Source organism: Dysidea avara, chromosome 8 (genome assembly GCF_963678975.1).
Source record: "Dysidea avara chromosome 8, odDysAvar1.4, whole genome shotgun sequence".
Taxonomy (NCBI): Eukaryota; Metazoa; Porifera; class Demospongiae; order Dictyoceratida; family Dysideidae; genus Dysidea; species Dysidea avara.
The window spans coordinates 37,276,941-37,296,353 of record NC_089279.1 but is presented as its reverse complement, the minus strand read 5'-3'; the positions used below and the strand labels follow the sequence as shown (position 1 = coordinate 37,296,353).

At 41.6% G+C, this 19,413-nt stretch overlaps 2 protein-coding genes across 6 annotated transcripts; one reads left to right on the top strand and one right to left on the bottom strand.

The window, feature by feature from the left end:
- The first annotated feature begins 1,023 nt into the window (after window positions 1-1,023).
- LOC136263517 (nucleotide-binding oligomerization domain-containing protein 2-like) lies at window positions 1,024-4,032 on the top strand. Its single transcript, XM_066058113.1, has 4 exons — window positions 1,024-1,187; window positions 1,244-1,504; window positions 1,593-1,637; window positions 1,686-4,032. The coding sequence occupies exons 1-4, from the start codon at window positions 1,136-1,138 to the stop codon at window positions 3,932-3,934; spliced, it is 2,607 nt and encodes an 868-aa protein (XP_065914185.1). The 5' UTR covers window positions 1,024-1,135; the 3' UTR covers window positions 3,935-4,032.
- Window positions 2,010-19,252, bottom strand: LOC136263519 (uncharacterized). Of its 5 annotated transcripts, none has more exons than XM_066058118.1 (12): window positions 19,070-19,252; window positions 15,552-15,621; window positions 15,401-15,498; window positions 12,836-13,634; window positions 3,247-5,196; window positions 3,040-3,185; window positions 2,788-2,991; window positions 2,641-2,715; window positions 2,500-2,572; window positions 2,340-2,429; window positions 2,225-2,290; window positions 2,010-2,172 (listed from the first exon to the last, which is right to left on the bottom strand). In XM_066058118.1, the coding sequence occupies exons 1-5, from the start codon at window positions 19,199-19,201 to the stop codon at window positions 5,045-5,047; spliced, it is 1,251 nt and encodes a 416-aa protein (XP_065914190.1). In that variant the 5' UTR covers window positions 19,202-19,252; the 3' UTR covers window positions 2,010-2,172; window positions 2,225-2,290; window positions 2,340-2,429; window positions 2,500-2,572; window positions 2,641-2,715; window positions 2,788-2,991; window positions 3,040-3,185; window positions 3,247-5,044. The 5 variants fall into 5 exon arrangements, with proteins under 5 accessions (XP_065914190.1, XP_065914189.1, XP_065914191.1 ...); XM_066058117.1 differs by having other exon boundaries at window positions 3,283-5,196; XM_066058119.1 differs by having other exon boundaries at window positions 2,627-2,715; window positions 3,040-5,196.
- Between the last annotated feature and the right edge of the window lie 161 nt (window positions 19,253-19,413).

Here is a 19,413-nt window from a genome sequence, read left to right as displayed (position 1 = left end):
ATATTACTTGAAATCACAAAATGCAATAACTATTAGACATGTTATTCCCAACACTGTTTATTTACTTACTTAAGGGGAGGAGTTGTACTTATTTGATGTAAAAAATGATATTGAACTTAAAAAAATTTCATTCCCACCATTTCAGTACTCTATTCCACTGTTTATACACTCTCAGTCATCAGTAACAGTAACAGTTGTGATTCACAAGAATGTTTTGTCCTCAAGCCAAACTGACAGGGAACTAAATGTTATGTTCTTCAAGTGATTCATAATCTGACTTGTGCTCCATTACTTTGTAAACAGTAGAAGTTAATGATATACTGGTCGATACTTTTGTGGGCTAGATCTTTTACCCGACAATAAAGATTGGAATGACATATAAGCTTTCCATTTCCCTTACATGTATGTGTGCGCAAAGCGTAACTTTTAAAAGACTTTTTTTTTTTTTCTTTTTTTTTAAATTTATTTAAACAGGGAAGGTAGCATCAGCAAAGCTGTTTCTCAGCTACGCCCTGTATACAGCATACATGTATAAAACTACATACATTTACAAATTAATATTAACTACAATTATATTGTTCTAAATAGCTACTCCTGAATTGAAATAAAGTTGATACGTGATACAAAGCAGCTGGCAGAGCGTTCCACAATATAGTACCTCTGTAATATAGGCTTCTTTTCCCATAATTAGTCCGTAGCTGTGGAACAAACAAGCGATGAGCATTTCTGCTGATACGTCCCGTAACATTAACAGCATATTCAAATATGCCATGGAGATAATCTGGAGCCAACTTGTGCAATACTTTGTAAGTTTGTAGAATGGTATGAAACTTGCGTCGTTCAGTAAGGGACTGTGACTCACGTGCTGGCATCCTTCTCTAGACAGCTCATCTCTTGTTAGACCAGATATTACATTACAAGTGGTAGATCTCCTCACTATGGATAAATCAGCGAAAACTGTACAGTAATTAATTCAAATTTGAATTCCAGTTGTAACGCACGTGATAAGTAATAATACCAACTTCCTGTTTTTTGAGAGGGCGTGGCTCTGCAAAGTTTTTACTTCACTTGATCACCACGCACACTGCGATCTGTAGTAGATCACCTCCCTCTATACCCAGCACTAAATCAGGAGATGGATCAAAGTGATCATGAAGGACTAAACCAGTTTAAAACATCTGAGAAGGGTAAGTATACTAATATCCGGATAATTTAATGTAGTATACGGATTTACATACTACAGCTACCACTACTCCACTACTGAAGGATCTCTACCAACACATTCCTCCAAATTATGCTGTAGACTGGAAAGTAATAGGAACACTACTGGGTCTACCCATTAGAACACTTGACATCATAGAACATGACAACCATCACAAGTCCATTCCCTGTTGTAATGCCATGTTGAAGAAATGGCTTGAAGTGGATCCCTCTGCTAGTTGGGAGAATTTGTTTAAAGTTATTGAGTCACCTGCAGTGTCCAGTGATCAAGCTCTTGATAAAGGTGAATAGCTATAATTATTGTGTGTGTACAACATGTGTAGGTAAACAATTGTATTGACTAGCTATTGTGTTGTCTTCACTAACTATAGTGACCTCCAAACCTGACATGGACAAGTCAAAGATCACTGATCAAGGTAGAGTGGACACATGATTGTGTGCTCCATTTTATGTGCTGTTGATAGGAGTCTCCACATTGTCCGACAGAGTGAGACAACTTAATATACAAACACGGTTCACTGTTGATGAAGATTCTTGGCCACCAAATCAACCCGAGGACTTTACACCAGTCCTTTTAGTTCATCATCAAGATCAACACACTTTCGAACAGGCAACTGCACTGCAATTGGCTGGATCCATCCAATCATGTAGACCTTACTCCAAGCATTACCCACAAGACAGCCATCAGTCACTAAGAGAAGCACTTGATAACAGTAAGACAACTAAGCAACTAGTTGATATCTTAGCTCCACTACAAGAAAGTGATGATGATACGCAATTCATTCTAGTTGAGGGGTTGCCTGGTATCGGCAAATCTTTGTTATTACAAGAAATTGCATACAAGTGGTCAATAGGAAAGTGTTTACAAAAGTTTAAAATAGTTCTCCTCCTCCAGTTGCGTAGTCCAGCTGTGCAGCAGGTGTCACTTGTCGCTGATCTTTTCCAGTTGGTCTGTAAACGACAGACAGATGCCACAGAAATTGCCACTGCATGTAGCAAATACCTCTTCAACAACAATGGCAAAGATGTTGTTTTTCTTTTCGATGGCTACGATGAGTTCCCAGTTAACCTACAGAAAGATAGTTTAGTTGCTGATATACTGAAACGTCTGGTGTTACCTCATTGCGGCTTGGTAGTGTCATCTCGTCCACATGCCTCGGTGAGACTTCGACAACAAGCAACTATCAGAGTTGACATATTGGGCTTTGCTAAAGAGGAACGAAAGCTATACATTGAACAGTCCCTGAAGGAACAGCCACATGCAGTCAAAGAGCTCACCGAATATCTTGAACGTAATCTGACTATCAATGGCCTGTGTTTCATCCCCTTCAACATGGTAATCTTGATATACCTGTACAAACAGGGAATTCACTTTCCTAGCAATTCCACACAGCTCTACAATTACTTCATCTGTCTTACCATCTGTCGACACCTTGCCAAGTCTGGTCAACCTCTTGATAACACCATCACTGATCTAGCCAAACTCCCCGAGCCCTATAATACAATAGTTCAGCAGTTATCAAAACTATCACTCGAGGGTCTTAATAACAACAAGCTAATCTTTACCTTGGAGGAGATGAGAGCAGCTTGTCCAGGCATCGAAGGAGCTCTGAACGGATACGGACTGCTTCAGGCTGTTCAGCACTTCGGGCTCGCTGGGAAAACGATGACATTTAACTTTGTCCATTTTTCCATTCAGGAGTTCTTGTCCGCTTATCATATCACTCAGCTTCCACCAGACGAAGAGCTGCGAGTGCTCGAAGCGAAGTTCTGGAGCGATATTCATTCCAACATGTTTGCAATGTACACCTCGCTTACCAAGGGACAGCGATCTGCTTTTAAACAATTTCTCTCCAGAGGGGACGACACGATCACCATCGCTGAAACATACTTGAAGGATCAACTGAAGTGTCTTCGACTATTTCGCTGCTTCTATGAGGCCAACGACAAAGCCTTTTACACTTCTATACAACAAGGAAAAACTTTTGATGATAAAGTAATCAATCTTGAGGAGACTAGCCTAACCGTTTATGATGTTGAGTGTGTTACACTCTTCCTTACCTGCTCACCCTACAAGGAGTGGAAGAAGCTTAACTTGTCTTCCTGCCATATCCAGGATCATGGCTGTCGTGTCCTTCACCATGATCTGATGTCATCTGACGTCAGTATTAAAAAACTAGGCTTGAGGTATAATGGCTTCACCAGATCTTCCTCTTCCTCCATTAATGACCTCATCATCCACTGTAGAGTGGAAGAGTTGAATATTACTGGTAACGACACCATCGGAGAGGACCCTGCTTTCTACAACATGTTGACCCATCCCTCCTCTAGGCTAGTGACACTGGACATGTGGGGTACCAGCTTATCATCACCATCAGCAATTACCCTCTTCACTGCACTATCAAAGGGGAACAAACTGAAGGGGATCAGCATTGGTAACAATCTCATCACTGATGAAGCTTGTGAAGTCATTGCCACTACAATGAAGAACAACACATCACTAGTCAAGCTGTGGGTGTGGGGCAACAAGATCAGTGGAGAAGCTGCTCAACGTCTAGTACAAGTGCTCAACAATAACGACACATTACAAGAGCTATGGCTACCCGATGGTTACACTGAAGATGTTGAGAAGAGGATTAGATCACTACAAAAAGAAATTAACAAGAACAGAGAAAGTAGAGGATGTCAAACAAAACTGATCATTTGGTGTTAGTAGCTACTTTTCTTTAGTTTTCACTTTGTACTATTTTATGACTGTAATGGCTGCAAGTGTCATTTTGTTCTGATTTTGATAAAAATTTTATGAATTAATTAAAACTATGTCAATTGGTAACGTTGAGGGGTCCATCATGAAATGTTAAGATTTGACATTATTTGAGTATTGGACAAGATTTGGGACTTGTGGAAGAGATTAGCACGGACTTCTATCGGAATATTTACAGATTTACAATATTTATAGAATTAAATGCTATTCCTAGAAATTTATCGGAATTTTAAAATTTACAATATTTAGGATTTCTAGAATTGAAATATATTTCTATAAATCTTTCAGAGTTTGCAAATGTAAAAAAATCTGTTAATATTTACAACATTTTGGCTTTCTAACAAAATTTATATAATCCTCGTAATTATTTCTAACAATAGTTGAACTGCGAAAGCTACAAATTGCAATTCTAGTTGTGCTGGAGCCATTGTTCAACGTAAAGCCAAAAACAGTCCTCATATGAGAGGTGTAAATAAGAGGTACACACGATAATTTTCCAAAAACGTAAAGTGCTATATAACTTGATTGGCTGTTGCTGTAGTTTTAAAAGTGTTTATCCGATGACTACACAATCAGTGTCACTTTTTAACAAGGATTAAAATGACACCTAGAGATTTACCCCCTACAAGGAAAACATTAACACCAAAATACTCCTTGAAATAAATAGCACATATATCCTCTACATGAGAGAATTTTAGTTACTTTTAAACATTTATAATACTGCAAATTTCAAGGTGGGACACTGTATAAATGGATCTATGATGTTATCAAAAAAACATAGTTAAAAACAACACACATGTAGCTTATATAAATGTGGGCAGTCACTCTGAGTATTATCTCACTATTAAGTGTAATAATTCATGTGTAACAATGACTGTACCAGTGATACTTACCGTGAACATGGAAATTTTGATGGAATAAATTGGACAAATGTTGATATCAAGACATTGTATAAAGATATTATTTGATGAATTTAAATTATGCCACAAAGATTATCCTATGAATGTTGTAACTGCACTAAATTATTAGATGCTTACAGTACAACTATTATACAACAAACTACATGTCCATAGTATCCAATATTCTGCCAATTCTTCTCTTCAACATTTTCTTTCTGCTAAACAGTTCCTCATCAAAACTATCCCTCTGTCCTATTGTGTGTTCAATCAGTGTACACAAGTGTTTGTCTCTTGGGAGGACATAACTAACCACTGAAATACAAAATGTTATACACAAACAATACACATATAGATAGGTACACACACAATTTGATCAGGTATGATAAAGTGTTGTAATGACAGATTCTGTCCTTTATGTTACAACATGAAGCATATAGGTAGATCTGAGGGGGAGCCAACTTCTCTCGCTCCCCTTACATAACTACATATATTAACACCAAAACTAGCTGGGAACCATTCACACTGTATATTGAAGTACATAAACCAGTGGACAAATAAGAGATAACAGTTGCATAATACTAGTTAACTGTAGGCAATTTTTCCATCAAACAGGTTTTATCTCAGATATACTAACTGGTTAGGTTAATACATGCTTTGTAAAGTATACATTTTGTTAATCATACACTATGATAGTACTGTATAGTAGGGGCCACAAAGCAGTAGGCGTGGCCCACGAAGTAACATCACCCAAAAACCAGCCTCAATTTTCCCAGATGACGATGAGGCAGTATTGGTTAGGTAAAACTAAGCCCAAACAAGACTTCAGATCGACCCAAAACGCTTTCAACAAGTTGCTATGGAATTTTAAAAAATTTTATTCAACGGAATTTTCTACTGACTGAGTAACTGACTGACGCCTTCAGACAAGCATAACTCAATAACGGCTAAGGCTACTGGCTTGATTTTTTCACTGTTCAACATCGCTTCGTCCCGAAAGGTGCCTTTTGGCATACCGCAGTACGTACAATGCATTCTTCATGGACTTACCAGTGTCCTCCTTTGTGTGCCATTCATCTTTGCTGACAGCAAAAGGTGTCGATTTGGCAGTAGCACGTGACGGGCTTCCATTCAAAACAGAAATCGTCCGTATTTTTCATAGTAGTGTAGAACTAACTGTTTTATAAGTGTTGTGAAATATATTTTTATATCATGTATGTATAGCTATCAACACCTACCCACACACTTGATGTAACACCAGACTTGTAAATAGGAACAAAAGAATTAGTTGTATTGTGATTGTGACTGAGTTGTTGTAAAAGAAATCACTCGTACTACTACACTGGCGTAGTCGGCATCCTTAACCTCAAGTGGACCGGCAGAGATTCTGTGCCGAACTTATAACCCAAGTCGATTAACCTGGTACCGTGGTTTGACTAGTTGGATTGGTCTAGAACGGTACCAGCGAAGGTCAACACACCATACAATATTGTGCCGTTGTTCTCGTCTGTTTATTGCTAGCCACCGAGATGTCACAAGAGCAAAACACCAGCCAGCCGCAACCGCTTGGAGGAGGCCATCAATCCCAGAAGGTACGTCCCATTATTACTCCTGATGCTTTTAATGGTGAAGCATCGTCAAATTGGGATGAGTGGATAGGCCATTTCAAAAGTGTGGCACGAGTCAATGAATGGGACGAGGCTAATCGCCTTCTCTGGTTGGAAGTACGCATGACGGGAAAAGCTCAAAGTGCTTGGAGGCGCATCAGCAATGAGGCAAAAGGTCATTATGATACGGCAAAAGACGCTTTATGGAAAAGATTTGAGCCTGACAGTCGGAGGGAACTCTATGCTGTGGAATTTCAGACCCGCAAACGCCATCGTGGAGAGGCCTGGGAGGAGTTAGGTGATAATTTACGTTTATTGGCCGATAAAGCTTTCCCAGATTTAGAGGACAAAGCTAAGGAGCAGCTTTCTCTAGACAGGTTTCTGACATTGTTAGATAAGCCTGCCCTAGCTCTATCAGTCAAACAGAAACGCCCAAGAAATATTGATGAGGCAGTCTCGTATACCCTGGAAATAGAGTTGTACATGATGACAACTTGCCCTGCCTCGCGTCCAGTTTCAGTGGCTGAAGTGACACAGAAAGAACAAACTGATGTTGATGCAAATACGCAGGAGACAGTTGAAACCATTGCAGCAGTACAGACTAAACAAGATGCGATCCTGTCTGCACTCCGTGACCTCACACTTCGCCTCGATCGCTTGGAGCAAAAGGTGGCCAACGGAGAGAAACAGCGAGGGTATCAGCCACAAAGCAAAAGGGTATCACAAGACCGACCTCGGGATCCAATTGTTTGCCGACGATGTGGGAGAGAAGGCCATTTTGCCAGAGGCTGTGCTGCAGATCGTACGGGAAACGACTAGCCCTCGATGCGGCGGGTCACGCAAATGAGGGCTCTACTGGTATTAAGACCCAATCAGACTTTAATGCACAACATTCTGCACTTTTTAACAATTTTAAAACATTATTATTGGCGGTTAACCCCGCCACTGCGTATCATGTTGTTGGCTCCGTGTTTGGGAAAGATTTTCGCTTTATGCTTGATACGGGAGCCGCTATTAGTCTTATAAGCGATCGCATGTGGCAGACAATAAACGATGGGAAGCTGAGCTTAGTTAATTGGGATGGTCACAAACTAGTTGGGGTTGAAGGTAGTGCTATTCCCATCTTAGGGGTAACCAGTTTGAGTATAAATTTCGCGGGCATTGACGTCACTGGAGACTTTGTTGTAGCCAGGGAGCTTAACTCTGACGCTATACTAGGGCTTGACTTTCTGGAACGCAATCACTGCTGCATCAATACTGAACAGCGAACGCTACACCTTAAGGGGAGAGCCCTACATCTCACACGGGACCCAGATTCCGAGAATACCCAAGGAACGGCGAAGGTAGCCAAAGTACTACTGCAGGACCAGGTAATTCTACCACCTCACTGTCTTATAGAAGTCATGGCAAGGGTGGATACACCTACAGTGGGGTGTAGCGGCGTGATGCTGGTCGAAGATTTGGCTCGCCTTTCCAACCGCTTCGTCACAGCAAATGCGGTAGTAACTCCTCAACAGCACGATGACGTAACGAACGTACCCGTGCGGCTTCTTAACATTTCTACAGGCTCTGTCACATTACATAAGGGAACAGCTATAGCCAGTGCATCGGCAGTTGAACCACTGACCACATGTATAGTTGCAAGTGCTACAGAATCTGCTATGGCCCCAGAGTTGGATATTACTCCAGCACATCAAGAGGTGCTTTGGGGGTTAGTCGAGAGCAGCGGAAGTACCCTTAATCTGCAACAGAAGCACCGCCTATTCAACCTCCTGCTAGGCTTTGCAGACGTCTTTGCAATGAATGACAACCAAATGGGTAGAACCGACAAGCTGCAGCACTCGATCAACACTGGAGACCACCAGCCAATACGACAGCAAGCTAGGAGAATACCACCGTGTAAAAGAGAGGAGGTCCACGAACTACTTCAAGACATGTTGAAGCGTAAAGTTATACAACCTTCCAGCAGTCCATGGGCTTCGCCAGTGGTCTTGGTCAAAAAGAAAGATGGCTCTACTAGATTTTGCATCGACTACCGTAAATTAAATTCTATCACTCATAAGGATGCATACCCCATACCGCGCATTGACGATACCCTAGACACACTCTCAGGATCGCAATGGTTCTCCACGGTGGACTTGTTGAGTGGTTACTGGCAAGTGGAAGTAGCAGAGGAGGATAAACCCAAAACAGCCTTTACAACACGTGAAGGACTATATGAGTTTAATGTGATGCCTTTTGGGCTTTGCAATGCCCCTGCCACATTCCAAAGACTCATGGACTTGGTATTGGCAGGGGTTCAGTGGTCACAATGCCTGGTTTACCTTGATGATGTGATTATCATCGGCCGGGATTTCGAAGAACACATGTGTAATCTGAGTAGTGTCTTACAGAAGTTAAGAGAAGCTGGGTTACGTCTAAAGCCAAGCAAGTGTTCATTTTGTAAAGAAGCAGTTACATATTTGGGGCACATTGTGTCAAGAGATGGGATTACAACTGATCCAGAGAAAACAGCCAAGGTGACTAGCTGGCCAGTCCCTAAATCTGTCCAGGAAGTTCAACGATTTCTGGGGTTATCTTCGTACTATCGTAGATTCGTCCGGAACTTTTCTGAAATAGCCAAACCCCTACATAGACTGACTGAGCGGGGTCGGAAATTTGCCTGGACAGTGGAATGCGAAACAGCTTTTGCCACACTTAAGAACCGTCTAGCTAGTGCTCCAATACTGTCATTTCCTGATTTTTCTAAGCCGTTTATATTAGACACTGATGCCAGCCAGGAAGGAATCGGTGCAGTACTGTCCCAGATTAATGAGGGAGAAGAGAGAGTTATTGCTTATGCAAGCAGATCCCTAAGTAAGGCTGAGCGGAAATACAGCGTTACCAGAAAAGAGTTATTAGCTCTCGTTACATTTACCAACCACTTCCGCCCCTATCTCTTGGGCCGAAACTTTGCTTTGCGGACAGATCACAGTTCCCTTACCTGGCTGCACAATTTCAAGGAACCAGAAGGACAGCTGGCACGATGGATAGAAAAACTCCAGGAATTTAACTTCACCATCCTTCACCGACAAGGCAAGCAGCATCAAAATGCTGATGCATTGTCAAGGAGACCAGAAGATCAGACGGGCGATAGTTCAGATTGCCTCAATCCATCATTACAAATATCAGCAACAACATTCGCTGGTGAACCCAAAAATGCAACAGGAGACAGTTACTTGAGAAAGAAGCAACTTGAAGATGAGATAGTAGGACCCATCCTGAGGGCAGTGGAAGCCCAAAATAAGCCAGATACACAGACCCTTAAAGGAGGACCGAGAGAGACTCACCAACTTGCCCAACTTTGGGAACAATTGGTGTTGAAGGAAGGGATACTGTACAGGAAGTTTGAAGAAGAGAATGGTAGAAAGTCTTACCTGCAACTTGTAGTACCCAAGGACCTGAGGGAGGAAGTACTAGAGGAATCACATGCTGGGAGTATGGGTGGTCATCTGGGAGAAGATAAAACCCTAGCAAGGATAAGGGAAAAGTTCTTTTGGCCAGGTTGTTCCAGTGCGGTCAAGGAATGGTGTAAAACCTGCGTTAACTGTGCTACTAGAAAGGCCCCACCCCAGAAGCGACGAGCTCCACTACAGAAAATCTTGACAGGGTACCCCATGCAGATGGTTGCAACAGATATCATGGGACCATTCCCAACTTCTGCCAATGGCAACAAGTATATTCTAGTTGCATCTGACTACTTCACCAGATGGGTCGAAGCATATGCCATCCCTAACCAGGAAGCATTGACTGTAGCAAGGAAGTTGATTGATCACATGTTTTGTCGCTTTGGCCTCCCTGAACAACTTCATTTGGACATGGGGGCACAATTCGAATCCAAGGTAATCAAGGAAGTGTGTGACATGCTGTACATCAGAAAGACTCACACCACACCTTATCACCCTCAGAGTGATGGGCTGGTTGAAAGGCTCAATCGCACCATTCAGAGTATGCTTGCAACCTCGGTTAATGGTCAGGTCGAGGAATGGGAGAGTTGTCTACCTAAAGTTTGCCTGGCATACAATACCAGCAAGCATGCAGCAACTGGCTACACCCCATTCTTTCTGATGTTTGGTCGACAGCCACACATGCCCTTGGATATCATATATGGGGTTCCATCTGATCACAACCAAGAACATTGTCAATATGCAGCAAACATAAGGAGAACAATGGAAACAGCTTATCAACTTGCAAGGGAAAACATGCAAACTTCGGCCATTCGACAAAAGGAACACTATGACCTGAAGGTGCATGGGGATAAGTTTGCCCCTGGCCAACTTGTGTGGTTGTGCAACCCTGTAGTCCCTAAGGGGAAATCTAAAAAGCTGTTAGCCCCTTGGGTTGGACCATACAGAGTAGTGAAATGTCTTTCTGACACTGTGTATAGAATACAGGACACTCGAGTCAGCAGAAAAAGACAAGTAGTGCACTTTGATCGCCTCAAGCCCTGCCACCAGGAGGTTCGGATACAGCAGAAAGGAAAGCACCCACAAAGACAAATTGATCCACTAAGTGCTCAAGGTCAGATTAACAGAAGTCCACCACCCCCTGGCACAGAACTACAAATTGTGGAGGATGACAGCATAGCATCCCAAGATCTACAAGAAGTGACCAGCATGACCAACTTTCCAAGCCAGACAGAGCGTCGATACCCTCAGAGAACTAACAGGAGAAAGCCTGCGAGGTATTCAGATGACTAGACATGGGACATGTCTTTCAAAGAGGGGAGTAGTGTAGAACTAACTGTTTTATAAGTGTTGTGAAATATATTTTTATATCATGTATGCATAGCTATCAACACCTACCCACACACTTGATGTAACACCAGACTTGTAAATAGGAACAAAAGAATTAGTTGTATTGTGATTGTGACTGAGTTGTTGTAAAAGAAATCACTTGTACTACTACAGTAGCTGCAGAGGTGCTTTTCAAGCAGTTCAGCTAGTTCTCAATTCATACTGCTGTGTAACGAGTTGACCATAGCCGATAGCACAGCGTAATGGATATTTCACTTTTCAGACGATAATTAATATAACTGGGGCGCGCGCACCATTGCGTTGTTTTTTTCAATAGTGCATGGATAGCAGAGATGCTTTTCAAGCAGTTCTTAATTTGAAATACTGTGTATAGGGTTGAACATAGCTGACAATGAAGCATAATGGGTACTTCACTTTTTAGACAAATTGATGTAGCTGGGGTGCATGGCGCCATTTCGGTTTGTGTTGGTTCACCAATCATAATACAAAAAAAGTTAACAAACAAGTACACAAAAAAAGTAGTAATTTTCAACTAGAGTAGGGACTATAGCACATTGATAAAAAGTACTGAAACAAGTTGGAGTAGTCCATGATATTAAATCACAGTAAAACAATAAGAAGTGTTATATCCCTACTGTGCATTTCCATTATGGTATCTTGAGCACAGTAGGGATATAACACTTCTTATTGTTTTACTGTGATTTAATATCATGGACTACTCAAACTTGTTTCAGTACTTTTTATCAATGTGCTATGGTCCCTACTCTAGTTGAAAATTCCTAATTTTTTCATGTACTTGTAATATCCACACAAATACAATTTGATTGTTCTAAAACATCAAGCCAGGTAAACCACCTCACCCATACCCAATATTGTTCACTATTTCTTTAAGAGGTTACCAGTTTAGAATCACTAGTTAAGGAATGTGGTTATCACGTCTGGTACATGTGTGGCATTGTGCCGGTGTTTTAAAAGCTTAACAGTCTGTACAATTCTGTTAGCAAATATATACTCTAATAGAGCAGTCAATACAACTATACTCGAAATGAAATACTCTAATAGAGCCACCAGCTAACAAGAAGCAGAAACATTAATGTGTGTAAACAGCCTAATACACTGATAGTATAGACCAAAGATGGTTTGTGAATATTAAATATTTCTCATTAGCAGAAGAGGAGATTTTATGAGCACTGCTCACAGTATAACATTATGAACATAACAATAACCTAAGGACAAGCAGTGCAGCTATATAAGTGTAACGATATGTGAGCTAATCTGTCAGCAAGCGAGCGAGCTACAACACTAAACAAGAAGCTTTATGACTCTCCTTTCACATTCTACACGTGAGCTACATTACAGCACACATAATTACATCATTCCTATTACATAACACTACATAAACTATTAATCAAGTGTCTACAGTGTTACATCAGTATAGACTAAGATAACATTTTTTTTAGCAATACAACCTTTAGTCGTCATCACATGACTACAATACAAATATGACATGACAACCACTAAGCTAACTACAGCCACTAAGCTACAGCTTACCTTTACCAGATTTCCCAGCTCTCGCAGTCCTACCAGCTCGATGAAGAAAATCGGCAGCATTAGTTGGGAAATCAAACAACACAACCAAGTCTACGTTAGGAATGTCAATACCTCGAGCAAACAGGTCAGTACAAACTAACACGTTATAATGTCCCTCAAGGAACAACTGCATGTTCAAGTATCGTTGGTCCATGTCAACACCTTTGTCTAGTCTACCAATAGTATTATGATCAATAGGAAGATCATGTGAGCTACAAATGGTATTATATACTTGTTCACACGTAGATGTAGTATTGACAAATATCAATATGGAGCTCATGTAGTTGTGACATGATAATAGAGACATCAGTAATGACATTTTATGGGAGTCATCTACTACCTTCACATAACTAAACTCTACCCCTTGAGGTGGAAGATGAACTCCGACTGTCTGAATCACTTCTGTGCTCTTAGGTATCCAACGAGCTAACGAAGCCAAAGCTGATTGTTTACCACGTGAAGGCATTGTTGCTCCAGAGAATATCATTTGTCTTTGTCCAGCATTTTGCTCATACAAAGCTCGGAAATTTCTAAGTATCTTCCAAGTAGCAGCCTTTTCTCCACCAGTCAGTAGCAAATCAGCTTCATCCACAACTAAGACTGACGTTGTCTTTAGCAACCGCTGCAAGCCATATGTTGCTATGGACGATGGTACACCTACCACACACCTTGTATAAGGCTTGATTGTCATCTTCCTGTCACCAAACACCTCACTACATTGCCAACCAGAATCAGCCAACCCATCAAATGTGGAGTGTACCTGTGTATGGAGAACATGTAAATATCTACAATACATATGTACTCACATACATACCCTACACACACACATGCACGTATGCACACATAAAAACAAAGCAATGCCGTCAGCTGCCATGCTAGCACAGTCACGCTGACCCAGTAAACCAACACTAGGACACCTGTGCAGAGGTGCTTAGAACTAGCAAGGCTGTACCATGTCTCACAGGTGAAGGTGTCTCACCCAGAACACATAGTACACTACACTACACTACACTACACTACACTACACTACACTACACTACACTACACTACACTATATTACACAACACAACACAACACCACACTATACTACACTACCACACCACACTACACAACACAACACAACACAACACTACACACACTACACTACACACACCTTTACCTTCTTTACTACCTGTCCTGGGATTTCTTCCCGGCTCCAATCCCGCATGAGACACATCCACCCACTTAGCCAGTAACCTACTTACAAGCCTTTTTATTGAACTAGGTGGACCTCATGAAGGATGGATGGGCCACAGACAATAGTAGGGACCTCGTGCATACTATGTGAAGTGTATGCATGGTCTGTTATTGGCTTGTAGGGCCAACTCTAGGGCACCTTGCCCCTACCTAGCCTCCACCACTTGTCAGGAACAAGGCTGCTGTCAATTAGCTACACCATAGAGGAGACCAATCTTCTGTAGTATATTACTGTACACACTCACACACACATGCACGCCTCCACATACACAACATACACACACACGCACTACACACATGCTCAACACACACGCGCGCGCGCTCACACTACACACACGCTCAACACACACACACACGCACTACACACATGCTCAACACACACGCGCGCGCGCTCACACTACACACACGCTCAACACACACACACACACGCACACACGCTCAACACACACACGCGCACACACTACACACACGCTCAACACACACACACACACACTCAACACACACACACTGCACACTGCACACACACACACTGCACACTGCACACACACACACTGCACACACACACACACTGCACACTGCACACACACACACACACTGCACACGCTGCACACGCACGCACACACACACACACACACACACTGCACACACACACACACACACTCACACACACACTGTACACACACACACACACACACTGCACACACACACACACACACACACTGCACACATACACTGTACACACACTACACACGCACACACACTGCACACACACACACACACACACACACACACACACACACACACACACACACACACACACACACACACACTGCACACACACACACTGCACACACACACACTGCACACACACACACACACGCACACTGCACACACACACACTGCACACACACTGCACACACACACACACACACACACACACACACACACACACACACACACACACACACACACACACACACACACACACACACACACACACACACACACACACACACACTGCACACTACACACTGCACACACTACACACTGCACACACACACACACACACACACACACACACACACACACTGCACACACACACTGCACACACACACACTGCACACACACACACTGCACACACACACACACACACACACACACACACACACACACACACACACACACACACACACACACACACACACACACACACACACACACACACACACACACACACACACACACACACACTACACACACACAAACACACGCACAGCACACACAGTGTACCTGCATGGCTAGTTCAGCAGTAGGTACAAGCACAAAGCTATAAGGAGCTTTTGTCTCATCATCACTTAATAGTCTATTGATGATTGGTAACAAGTAACCTTTAAGAGTTAATATTAGTAAATTACTTGAAGGAGCAGCCATTACAACTTACATAATGTCTTGCCAGTACCAGTCTCAGAGTTCACTACTGCACTCCTTCCTTGTAACAACACTGGCAAAGCCTGTAGGGAATGGATAGATGACTGAAGGTTAAATGACAAGATTCTGGGGAGCCTGGTGGACAATAAAATCCTCTAATATAAAGAATTTTGTACCAATAGAACCATGAGGTCCATATTAGGAGATGTGAAGTAGACAGCAATTAAAATCCCTCCACCATGTTGTATTTGATGGTGATTAACAATCAGTGGATTACTTTAGTAATTGTGTAATGTTACATGATCATAGATATCAGAGTCCTGATCATAGATATCAGAGTCAAGGAAATATCCATGCTATGACTATGTTTATAATGGTGTCGTGTGGCCAGATCATGTTTTTCTTATGTCGTTGGGTAGGGAAGAGTGTGGTATGGTAACTATGGTTTCAATACTCCGACTTGCTCTGGACACACCTCCAAATGTGACATTATTGCATGCTACTGTACACCAGTGATGGATCACTTTCCCATCCCAGCCACAACCAGGATCAAAGAATGAGTGTGGGTATTCGAATCAGACCAGACCCTTTTTACAGAGAGAAAAAAGCAGTCTGGTCACATGAGATTTAGGGCTAAACACTCCGTAGAATAGAATCCTCTAGAAGATCCAGTGACAGAAACAGGTATAGTACGAGGTCATTCCCTCCAAACACACACACAAATACTAGGGGTCTACAATACATAGAGATACGGTAATATATTGATACAGCAAATAAGTATCACGATACAGTACTGTACTTAGTAAATATCGATATATTGAAGTATTCTAGTAGAAGAGTCAGTGATTATTACTGTAACAGTGATCTAGATACTCAAATAGAAAGCCTCTCTATTTACCTGTGCTATAAAATGCAAAAATATGAACATACTAGCTATTTACACCACTTGTAGCAGGTAGAGTGTAGTAGGCTAGCTAGCTAGATATTCGCTGCTTCACTATATATTTCCACTGTTTCGACAAAACCTCAGGAAACAGGTACTACTTTATGCAATTGTTTAGCTCACTGAGCAGTACTGTAGCATAAAATCTATTTCAATGTATCACACATTTCTTTGGTTGTGTAAATGCGGTGACGAGAAGTTGGCTAATAGTATTGCTGCTGAAATATTAGCTGGTGCATACCTGTCATTGTCACCTGTTGCAAACAATATTTCTCCCAATGTCCACAGACATGCTGTGTTCTTGTTCAGTACACAACGCAACACAATAAACAATGTGAAAGGAATGTCCACACCTTCAAACTGGCCTTCAAACAAGTGAGAGAAAGCCAAACAGCCACTCAACAAATTTCTCATTGTATGGGCATTTCCAATCCATTAGGAACACATACATTACCTATGACTCAATGTAGTGATAAGCCTCTCTAGCCACAGAGAGAATGAAAGAGAAGATTAAAGCAAAACAGGAGCAGTTGCTCAAAAAAATGGCAAGGTATGTTCCACTTTTAGCAAAAAACTTGTAATAACAGACACCCCTACCTGGATTGGAAGCATATGTATAGTGCCCATACAAAAGTACATGACTATCCGCGTTTCACGCCTGAAGTTTTGAAACACTCTTTTCATTTGAAGATTCTGTTTTACTGTCTGGATACAGCTCAGTTGTTTTAACTAGTAAGTTTAGTAGATTGTTTCTTGGGTGGTGATTGGCCTACTACTGGTATAGGCACTTTCCATATAAAAAGTATTTGAACATATTTATGAAAATGGCGGGGTGAACAAGTTTAGTTTAAGGCTGATGCTTATTACTAACTAATGCTACGTGTACTGGTGTGTGTTTCATGGTATATTAGCTCCAGTTTAGTCAAGTTCACAAATCCCACCTCTCGTATCAACCTTTCGCGCTTGTCAAACTTCTAGCTAATACACATCAGTACACCCACTATGAATAGGCCAAACTTATATTCCATAGCAGTGCACCTACTACTTGCCAGTAAGGAAAACACATTCTTATAAAATATACTCCCGGTACTGTGTACAGTATAAGGAGTGTGAAGAGCGGATAGATTAGGTGGCACTTAGAAGTTTCCAATCCAGTATGGGATGTCTATTATCTATGGTGACCCTTAGCAGTGTAACCAGGGGGTGTCAGAGTAAAAGTGAAAGTGGTAAGCTCGGTCAGGGGTCATACCCCCAGGAAACTTTTAAAATTGCATGTTATTAGAGATGCCATTTGGAAGCACTCTTTGGGCTGTAGTACAGTGAGCAAGGTGCTACTGTAGCTACCTACCTGACAGGTGTTCGGTGACAAAACTGGAGACTGACCAAAAAGTACCTCCATGATACTGTTTAACTCCTAACCTTATCATTTGAGTCTATTAATAAATTGTAAAAAATGTTTCCAAAGCAGCTACACAGAGAAACAAGGCCACAGCTACACAGAGAAACAAGGTCACAGCTAGTATAATGGTAATTATTTTATAGGCGCTTAATACGGACGAAGTCGACATGAAGACGTTCTGAATGAAAGACAGGTTAGATAAGTGTTGTTTCTGTCTATTGTTGCCATTAAATTAATACCAAGTATTGCAGCTTCATCTAGTTCAACTTTTTTTTCAGTGAGCCAAAAAGTGGTGAGGCTCTGGCCTCACTGGTCGTACCTACTCTGACATCCTTGAGTGTAACACAGCTGTAGTCAGTTGGATTACTATTTGTGACTGGATCTGCAAGAAAATCCCACATGCATTTTACCCGAGAGTTTTATCAAAATGTATTTATTGAACTTGTTTGATGCATGCAAATGGCGTTACTAAATTATGGGGTAAGAATAAAACATTTCAGTGGGGATCCAAATAATTATCTAGCCTGGCAGCGCCCACCCCTTCGTATATAGAGGAAGGGTCTGGTCACTCTAGCGGTACGGAGTTGTAACAATGGAATGTAATTAAACAATGATGTCACAATAATGGCACGTCTAACAGCCACACAAAGTAAGCAGTTCGCGAGATAGATTAATGAAAGGCTGCTAACATAACCAAGATTCTTTTCATATTGATTAGGCAGCTTTACGAGTACATCAATTCTAACTACAAGGCTCTTTCACTACCTCCATCTTTTGTTCTTTTGAAGAACATATTATTGGTGACTACTAGCAGCCTCAATCATATCACATCTTCACGAAAACTCTTTCACGCATTACGGTATCTATGGTAACTCCAAAACAAACGTCAGAAATATTTAGCAATTACCAACAACGCAATCTGATTGGTGTTACCTGTTTTCGGTAACACGCTACAAATTTTGAATGCTAGAGTGACCAGACCCTTCCTCCTTATGCGAAGGGGCGGGCGCTGCCAGGCTAATAATTATCTTGTTCAAATGTTGATTTTTGGACCAAGGGGTCCAAATTTTTCGTGACAGGTTAACATACTGTTTTGTACATACTTTCATCATAGCGAACACATGTAGACAAACCCACAGGAAAATAAGCGGTCTGGCTACGCAAGACACTAAGGAAACACTACACTCACCTTCTCCTGAATTTCAGTCGGTGTCCTCACTCCCATAGCAACCAGTCTATTACGAAGATGTTCACTGACATTCGCTAGCGATGAGTAAGTAGCACAACACCGCCATAACGTGCAATATCTAAACTTGTTCATAACTCCAACCCACAATCAAACGTTTCGCAGATCATTGACATGCACACGCACACGCACACACACCAACGTATTAGAGAAGTGTACAGATACATACCACTAGGGAAACATGCAGATAAGTTTTTTTAGCAAACTCTAGTTTGCATTTCGTAACACTTTAGCCTCCAGCAATGGCTACTGTGCTGCCTATACTAAGTAGCTTTATATTCAGGCAA